At 41.6% G+C, this 9,797-nt stretch overlaps 1 protein-coding gene across 4 annotated transcripts in view; it reads left to right on the forward strand.

Moving 5' to 3' along the window:
• LOC132956298 (cyclin-dependent kinase-like 5) overlaps positions 1–9,300 on the forward strand; it is a 46,699-nt gene extending 37,399 nt beyond the window's left edge. Inside the window, exons 12-19 of one of the 4 annotated variants that reach the window (XM_061029684.1) lie at positions 208–1,246; positions 1,635–1,736; positions 2,141–2,246; positions 3,704–3,800; positions 4,029–4,134; positions 4,335–4,457; positions 8,115–8,282; positions 8,775–9,300. In XM_061029684.1, the coding sequence (XP_060885667.1) occupies positions 208–1,246; positions 1,635–1,736; positions 2,141–2,246; positions 3,704–3,800; positions 4,029–4,134; positions 4,335–4,457; positions 8,115–8,282; positions 8,775–9,110 (2,077 nt within the window). In that variant the 3' untranslated portion in view covers positions 9,111–9,300. Of the gene's footprint in view, positions 1–207; positions 1,247–1,634; positions 1,737–2,140; positions 2,247–3,685; positions 3,801–4,028; positions 4,135–4,334; positions 4,458–8,114; positions 8,283–8,774 lie in introns of all 4 variants that reach the window. The other 3 variants (XM_061029676.1, XM_061029689.1, XM_061029692.1) reach the window with 3 other exon arrangements.
• The last annotated feature ends 497 nt before the right edge of the window (positions 9,301–9,797 follow it).

Below are 9,797 nucleotides of genomic sequence, written 5' to 3' on the forward strand. Positions count from 1 at the left end.
AGTATAATTTATATTTCCTTAAAAGAGTATGGGTCCCAGGATTAATCCCTGTGGAACGCCAAGAGTCAGTCTTAATGCCTCAATATCTAGGCTTTGATTTGAACTAAGTCTGCAGGTTTATCATCAGTCTGTCATTTATTGCATAAAACTGAATGTATGTGGATAGTATGTTGATGTCTTTCTTTTTCTCTCTCTGCTCTCGTTCAGGAGCCATGGAGGTAAGAGCTCCGGAAGCCACCGCTCCAGCAGTAGAGAGTGCTCCAGTTTGCCCCGGCATGACGACGTCCTCCCCAGCAATGACGGCTTCCTCAACGGAAACATGCCTGCAGCAATCAACCTCAGTCCCACGCTGCATCCCAAGAACTACCAGCCGCAGATCTACAACCACTCCACCTCCTGCAGCATGGACCTGGCCAGCAGCAACCTGCCTCATCTGCTCAGCCCAGGGGAAGCCAAGAGCAAGGGGGACTTTGAAATGAACCTGGGGTCCAAGGTTTCCGATGGACCAGGAGCCAAGTACCTAAAATCAAACTTCCGCTCACAGCAGAACCGCCACTCTTTTGTAGAGGGGAAGACCAACACGCTTCAGTCAGGGGAAAAACACAGTCGACACAACTACATGGAGGCTCACAGCTCAAACCCCTCCAAGTTTAGCTACCTGAACTTATCTAAAAGCTACGGCACGCTTAGTGATGCCAAGTCAGTGGGGAACTTAAACGATGTGCATCTTTACGCTGACGAGCCGACAGCTCGCTATTTTCCCTCCAGCTGCCTGGACCTCACAGCTCCGGGCAGCCCAGCAGCCCGCCGGATGGACCGACTGGGACCTGGTGGGATTAGCAGAGGAAGCATGCGCTCAGAAAGAGAGAGCAACACCCTGGACTCATCCTACAGGCGCTCGTCCGCCCGCCACAAGTCCTCAGAGGAGGCTAAGTCACCGGATACTCTGGAGCCAGGGGAGGGTGGCATCGAAAGGAGCCACTCTCACTCCCTGTCCGCCCCACATGACCCTCTGACTTACGGCCAGGGGTACACAAGCCCCTTCTCCTCTCAGCAGCGGCCGCACCGCCACTCCATGTACGTACGTAGGGACCACCAGAGAACACACGGGGCAGAAGAGGGGCTGGTGGTGGGGCAGGGCGGGCCCACCAGAGCCAGCAGCCTACAGCTCCTGTCTCCTCAGCTGCAGCACCGCACGCTGCCTCGCCACTCTGGGGGCTCCTCCAGAGAAGAAGACATGAGTAGGGTCAGTCATCAGCCCACATCAAACCTCTACCAGTTTAAGAAAAGCCTACATGATCTAATCAATGCCTACACCAGGTTGTGTTGGATAACTCTGCCTCAGTCTCAGTTTCTACAACAGGATTTATACTCATGGCATCTGAAAATATCACGATGTGTGTTCCAGTTTTCAGCCAGATCTTATTAATTAGTTTCCCGGATTTCTAAGAATGTCAGAATTAACATAAATGCATTTTTATCCTTTCATATTAGGATATAGAGATAATGATGTGACCTGTATATTTATGTAGACTGTATACACTTGTATAGTTTATCAAATGTGTGCTTGTAATTGTACTTGTGCGCTGCAAAGCTGAGCTCACGTCATGCTTCGCTCATGTCTCCATTAACAGAGTGACCAGACACCCACTGAGGTCACCCACAGCAGACCCCCAATAAGGGACTCGACAAGGGACAACACCGCATCTTTTCACACACAGCGGAAAAAAAGCGAGGTCCGACATTCTGCCTGCACCCACCATTCCCCACCCACATCCGCACTCTCGGTAGACTGGATGTGGGTGGATGCTGCTGTCATGAACTGCTCTATCTCTCTCTCTCTCTCTCTCTCTCTCTCTATCTCTCTCTTTCCTTCTCCGCGCATCAGATGCCTCTTCATTTTCTCTGTGTGCTTTGCCTGCCTTTAATGTGACTACCTTTGATAGCACATACAAGCTTGTCACCAGAGCAGTTTGATAGATATATTAATACAGCCTTTAAATATTCTGTTTTAATGAAATGACAAAGTGAAAATCAATGCACCTGCCCCCTTTATTGTGTTCTTTTAGGTATATAAAATTACCAGCTCAGATAGAGAGGTTTAGTTTTTTATGTGACAAGATCTTGTGTTGTGACTCAGGTGGGCTTATATCATGACCAGCAAACAGAAGACGGGGGCTCGTCTAAAGAGAACCGCAACATCTACAGTGAATCCATGCCTCGGAGGGTGGGCAGCTTCTACAGAGGTTGGTTTAGTCACACTGCTTTCTTTTTCTTTCATTGCACTGAGGAGAGCAGCTCCGTCTATTCATGCTCAGGTATCAAACACTTGACTGCTGTTTACTGCACTTCATAGTGTTATTTTGTGCAAATTGTATGTTCATTCATCAGGGTTGACTTAAAGTCAGTGGGGGTAGGATTTAAATCTAGTTTTCATTCCAAACCATACTAGATGTTTGTGCAGATATCAATAGTGATGTTAAAGTGTTTTCAAAATTGGCTAGAGAAGGCAAGGATTCCATTTTCCAGAGGGAAAATAAAGCATTTTTTTCACTCTGTTGTTGAGACATACTAATCAAATGTTGACCAGGAACACACACTGCACTGATGGAGAGATGTCAAAGTGAGGGGCTGCACGTAAATGAGCACCCCAAGAAATTAGGGGGTTCCTTGCTCAGGGGCAACACAGCAGTGCCCAGGAAGTATATATCTGCACTTCTCCAGCTACCAGACCCAAACCTTCACACTTTGGTCCATACTGGGACTTCAGCCTGTGACCCTCCAAATTGCAAAGCCAAGTCCCCACATACTGAGCTACTATTGGTCTAATATACATGTGAAGAATAGCGCTTCGATCAATAATAGTTAGTGCTGCACATGTCATTCTTGGTCCATTAAAATGTCATAAGGAGACTCCTCACTGCAGGTGTCCCGGTCTGCTTTACTTTTTACTTTTGTTAGCATGCTAACACACACTTAATAGCCCCTACTTAAAGTCTTTATATGTGATTTTTCACACTTAAATATAATGTAAATCAAGTATCTCCTCTGAAAATAACTCTGTGAGTCATGACTGTCTACAATGGGTGTAACACCGGAGTCCCACTGTCTGTGATGTTTTCAGAGTTTTCAGAGTCCTATCTTCAGTTTGTTTACATCGCCCCGGACGGCCGGCTGACTCCTCCCCTTGTGTATAAAAGTTGTTTAATTGAGGAACTAGAGAAAAGAAGAATAACATACTGTACTCACTGATTAACTGTGTTTCTAGATCACGCTCATTTCAGGTAAATTTACATGCAGTGTGAAGATACGAGCATAATAAAGATCGCTAGCATTAGCATGCTAACATAACAATGCAGCGCGAGTTGTTTTGGTTTCATGCTGGTGCTCAAGGGCGATATCTGCTGGATCAAAATATCGCATATAAATCCTTTAAATACATCTGAGGGATATGTAGTTTTGCAGGTATATGTTAATAAAAGAAAAGTTATTGACCATCAAGTAGGCGCTAAATGAAATGTGAATGTTTTAACTCATAAGTGCGTTGAAATGATGTTTGTCTGTACAAAACCACATGAAAATCCATTCAGTGATTGCAAATCTCATTAAGTCTGGAGCGGTGGGCTGAACAGTTGATGTTGCCTTTCCTACCACCATGAACACATTTGTTGTGTTTGTTGAACAGTCCCTTCTCCCCGGCCAGACAACTCCTTTCACGACAGCAGAGGTCAGAGCCGGGGCTCCAGCGACGGCTCGGGTTTATCCAACCACTCCAAACGCCAGCCGACCTTTGACCCCTGGTACTTTATCTTTATTAACCATAACAGAACCTTTTTTTTTTTTTTTTAAATCTTGTTCACCATTCTTCTCTGCAACATTAAAAACATATTTGTTGACTTTAGTTTCCTCTGTAAAGCAGTTTTTTCTGGCAGATTAAATTGCTTTAACAGACACCGCCAGTCTTATTAGGAGTTCATAATAGTTGAGATTTTAAGTTGCACATTGGATACTGTTTGTTTTGTTTCCAGGACTGGCCCAGACACCGTAGTGTTGAACTCCTCAGAGCCCTCCAAAGAAAAGGAGAAGCAGGGTTTCTTCAGAGCAATAAAGAAGAAAAAGAAAAAATCTCAAATGGTAACTTCCATGTACAGTACGTCTGATTGTGTAAGCTATGTCTGGATGCTCTTGATGCCATGCATATTTCTATCTGCCCTCCTCTTAATGCTTTTTGTCTTATTACTGTAGCACTGTGACACAGTTGTAAAACCATGTGTTCTTGTTGTCATGTGCATCATGTCTCCCTGTGCCACCAGTCATGTTCCTCTTTATTCCAGATTCAAGCCCCTGACGGACGGCCGCCTGTCATCAAGAAATGTCTTTTCCCTCTATTTAGCCCAAAGAATAACATAAAGCATAGTTCCTCTGTGAGAGTCCTCCCTGTAGTGTCCTCTCCCATGGTACATCTGTTTTTCACTATCCTACTCACCTCCTCTCACAGCATGCAGAAATAACACCAATCACTACTGATTAATTGTTTGATTTTTGACCTGGAGGTGAATTGTGGTATTATTCAACCTGGGCTCTCTTCTTACATAATGTTGAGATGACTAACCGGGTAAAATAAAAGTCTGGAAATTGTTTGATTAGTCGCCTGAAGCCGCGAAACCGTTTGTAATTGTTTCAACGTAATCATTCAGGGCAAATGTTCCCCCTCTTCTAAGAGAGATGCTTTTTTGTACCTTCAAGCAGACAGCACCATGGCCAGACAATATCGTTTTCATGCTGTTCATCCATCCGTGGCATTTTCAGGGAGCCTTGAGGGAATAAACAACACAAACAAATACTGTAGACCTAAAGATGAATTGAAAAGAACTGGGTGTCCAGGGTCGCTATGATCCTTCAGAAAATGTTTTTTTGATCATAACTGATGATTTTATTTAAGCTAGTTTTGACATCATTTAACAAAAAGTCCAACAAAATGATGACTTTATGTTTTTTAATCCAAAAGATCAAACGTCAATTTTAATGTGACATCATTACATCCTGGAAAACCCTTTTCATTCAGTCATTTAGTGACATTGTTGTTTTTAAGATTGTCAAAGTCCTACATACTTTGATACTTTTAGATACCTTGTTTTTTTTAATGATACGATCTCTATAACTTTAATGATTGATCATATTAAAAATTAGCAAAGCTTTAGAAACACTTCAGATATTTTCATATTATGAACCAAAAGAAAGAGAGCATTGTGTAGATTACACAAAAACATTGTCAACATTCCAGTACCCAAATGTTTTTAGACAGCGTGCAGGACTTTGTTTTGATTTTTGGTAATTAAAACAAGAAAATAACCTACTGTATATTTTGTAGCTTGGACTTCTATATTTTCTGCTGTGGTATTAAAACAGGTATTGATTTACTTGAATCATGTTAAGATAAGTTTATTTATTACAAGTTTAAAACTCAGGTATTGTGACAGCCCTAGTTGTTCAGGTGTCTTATCTCAGACAAATGAAAGAGTCTGTCTTAAGCTGGCAGAAATGTTTTCTAGGACTAAAAGATGACTGCTCCCATGTTGGTGGTCAGAGGTCACACTCAGACTTCAGTCTCATTCTGTATCTTAGCAACGCCTTGAGGGAATTTCGAAACATTTGGTTTATTTTTTTTATCCATTGGAGAGAGCTATGCCCTTCACAGCTATGATTGATTAGTTACACGAGGACGTCTCCCCTTACCTTACTTGTCATTCTGCTGTTGCTAAAGTGACAGTCCCATACCCTGCAGGGGTTGTGCTCCTGCAGTAGACTCTTTTTTTGTCTATGGAGTCTGTTGGCTTTGAAGAGAGCGGTGTAGCATCTTATTCTTTAACAAAAAGGTCTGTCTCTGTAGGGATGATGCTCTTTGTTATGATGTCAAACACTGAGTCTGTCAGGGTAAAAACAACATAGATGGTCTGTTGTAATACATTTGCCCCCCAGGATTACATTGGAGCCATTACACTTTGATCGCGGCTGCAGGCTGAAGCAGATTAATGGAGCAATTCCTCAAGTTTTTGAACATATTTTTACCACAAAAATATATATATTAAAAAAAAGGAGGGCCTAGGTTTAAAAATGGCAGAATTCCCCTTTGAGTATATTCCTTGATCGTTTTGTGAGTATTCATTAACGTAGAAACTAGTTTGTTGACATGCAGTGGTGGACAATGTAAACAACTTCATGACTTGAGTCAAAGTATAGAAACTCTTGGTCAAATAATATTCCTCCAACACGTGAGAGTTCAGTCAGATTATTAGTTGAGTTAAAGTTCTGGAGGACTTTCTTTTTAATATACTGAGTGCAGTCAAGAACATTCTGCTATGTTGTGATTATTTACATTCTCTAAACTCACATGCTACAGATTGGCCGCTCCAAAATAAACAGGATAATAAAAGGAGCAACCAAAAATACCTGATGAGCAGGGAGAATGTCAGCCAGGCTTTCCACAGTGAGACAACATTCATGTTTCAAACATGGACTGAAGATACAGTTTGGACATTTGTGCCCCTTCTTTGCCGTGGACATCATTACCGTTACTTAATCTTTTCTGAGTCGGGTTTGCTCTTCATTCAACCACAGAGACGTGCCACATACAGATGCAGCAACAAAACAGGAAAAGAAAATGAATTTGTTGACTTCAGAGCAAAAGAAGCGAGTAACGAGAGTCAAAAAGTATGATATTTGTCTTTCAAATGTAGTCGACTTAAAGTCACATGTTTCCACAAAAAAAAAAAAAAATACTCAAGTAAAGTAGGGTACTCAAGTAAATGTCCTTTGTTTCTGTCCACCACTGCTGACATGAACCAGTCAGATCCATCTATCAGGAACATAATCACTACAGATATCACTTGGTGTAATTGGGATGAGGCAGTATATTTCCTCTGAATGCTCAGATTGTGGATATTTTTATATATTTTAATTGAAAATATTTACTAACACACAGAGCTGTGTCCCGTGAAACGAACGGATCTGGTTGGTTGTTTTTGTGTTTGATTCATTTGATTCAGATTTAAATTGTAGCCGATGCCCTGACAGCAGCTCTGTATTCATGAACTCAGGATAAACAAGAGAGCTTTCAATTTTTAGTCAAGAACATCAAATCTGGTCTGTATTTTAAGTCATGATGAGACTAAAGACATCAGTCAGGGGGAGGGAGGGGGAGGGGGTGAAGTGGCTAAATTTCAGATGTTTTTGAACATTTGAACCTGACAAACCAACTGCCACCTCAGTGCTAGTAAACGTTCAGAAGGAGACAGGTGTTGGAGATCTGTCTTCCCTTCACATTTCTATTTTTGTGCTCATTCTGTTCACTCTCTGAGGGGGGGTTACAGCTGATGACAGAGCACAAATAAACACAATCTGGCCTCAAGGAATCAGGCAGTCAGACTCCAGTCGGTGGAAAATGGCTGCATAATGAGTCGACCGTTTGAAAAACTCTCAGGCTTCAGATATTTCACAGATTGTATAAATATTCAAAAAATCTCCCAACAGAATCTAATCAATCAGGAAATCATTTGTAATTAACTCTTCGAGTGTCCGGCTTCATGTTGTGCATGTTATGTTATATTATTTTTGTGACCAAACAATGAAAAGGTCTGTCTCCGAGAATAACTACAGAGGGACAACAGGAAACACACAAACATATTCAAAGTGGAAGTTTAAATAGAACTCTATATAAAGCCTCGTTTCTCAAAATACAGATGAGAGACAAATTATTATGGAGTCATCCGAGTGCCAAAAAAGAAATCTGTTAGAGGACAATGAGAGAAAATGAGGGACTAAAACAGATAAATAAATAAATAGTTAAACCTTAAAAAAATAAATGTATATATATTTTCTGAAAAGTATGAAAATCACTTCTTATTTTTTTAGGGTTTCTTTATAAGTGTTTTTCCCACATCTGTTTTTTAATTCGCTATTTTGGCACTCTAGTGACTCCATACTCTTTTGTACTTTCAAAATAAAATTCAGCACATTTGGTGTGTTTCCTGTCGTCCTCAACATTGTGTGGAGAGCAAAGGTGTCACATGATAACCACTGACAGGTGGATTGATGTCTCTACCTGCTGTGATAAGGTTCCCAATGAAGGTGTGGACACGGTGATCCAGAAGTCCTCCAGGTCGTCGGGTCATCAGAGCAGCCGCCACAGGTCCCGAGACAAGAGCAGAGACCGGGACCAGGACCGGGACCGAGACAGAGACAAGGACTGGCCTCCGGAGAAACTGTCCGACTCACACTCTCCGGTAAGAAACAACATCAAGCATTTAACACACACGTCAACTAACCAGCTCAACTCAGTGATCTACAATCTGTTCCAACTTGATAAGATTAATTATAAATAAAGATAAAGAGACACTACCTTAATACACTTCCTGTTCATAATCATTTAGATTCTACACATATTTTATTATTTCCTAAGTGTTATTAATTTCTGCTTCTCCTTCATTTTGAGCGAAACAAACAAGAGAACAAAATAATTTAAAAGAACCAAAAACCAAATCATTTTCATTTGTGTGTTTATTTGCTTATTACTAGTTTTAACTTCTTTTTCTCAAAGTCTGTTTTATTCATGTTTAAATTATTACACAGTTTATTGTTCCAGGGTTGTCGCTAAGTGTCTTCAGACTCTGATGAAATGAGCGATATTTATTATTTATTTTTATTCATTCACTTTGTTTTTGACTGTTGTTCTAAAATATGAATGAAATATGTCTTCTGTCCATCGCTCCTCTCAGAGTCAGCCCCTGAAGTCTCTGCGCAAACTCCTGCACCTTTCGTCCTCGTCCTCCAATCAGACGGCTCCGTCTGACATGCGCTACCAGCCGCTGCCAAATCCAGAGAACCGCGGTCACTCAGGGGTCAGCACGCCCCAGCTGAAGAGCCGCCAGACCGCCTACCCACTGCCCGGACAGCTGGAGTCCAACTGGCACCCGACTGCCCTGGGCCGCCCCGAGGGAAATCCCTACCCCGAGCAAATGAGCATCAAGGGAGGCCAGAACGGGCACGGCTTCGGACGGCCCTCCAGGTCCCGCATGCCGAACCTGAATGACCTAAAAGAGACGGCTCTGTGATCCAAGTCACCTTACTGCTCTCAGAGCAAATACAGACTCCTTCTTGTCCCCTCTGTCGCTCCTCCTCGTGTAACAGTACACTTGCTGAAAACACACACACACACACACACACACACACACACACACACACACACACACACACACACACACACACACACACACACACACACACACACATAAACATACTAAACCCTCAGTTTTAAACTCTGCTTGCAAACAGGCCAAAAGCCTTTTTCTGTCTTAATTTTTTTTAAAGCTTCCATGTTTGATAGACTTTATATTAATACTTCTGTAATTCTGATTATAATTTGTATTATAAAGTAAATATATTGCAAATTAAATATATATATAAATGGATAGATCAAGTGTAGATTTTAAGTGTAAGTATTTTTGTTTCTATTCAGTATAGAAATCTAGTACCTTTTACTGCGTAGTATTTCCTTAAGACTATCTAAGGCATTCTAAATCAAGTTTTATCAGTTGTTACATTAGAGGTCGGTGACGTCGCTAACTTTACATTGTGTTCATCATCTCACACGGGACTGGGACTCTTCATTCAGACTGGTTACAGACGCTACAGCGGTTTTGTTCTTGAAATCAAAGTGCATTTTTTTTCTGAGTTGGCACTGACAATCTATAAAGCTTCAATATATTTGTTCTTTTAAGAGTATTTAGGGGTTTTATGTC

This window comes from Labrus mixtus, chromosome 3, assembly GCF_963584025.1.
Source record: "Labrus mixtus chromosome 3, fLabMix1.1, whole genome shotgun sequence".
In the NCBI taxonomy this organism is placed as follows: domain Eukaryota; kingdom Metazoa; phylum Chordata; class Actinopteri; order Labriformes; family Labridae; genus Labrus; species Labrus mixtus.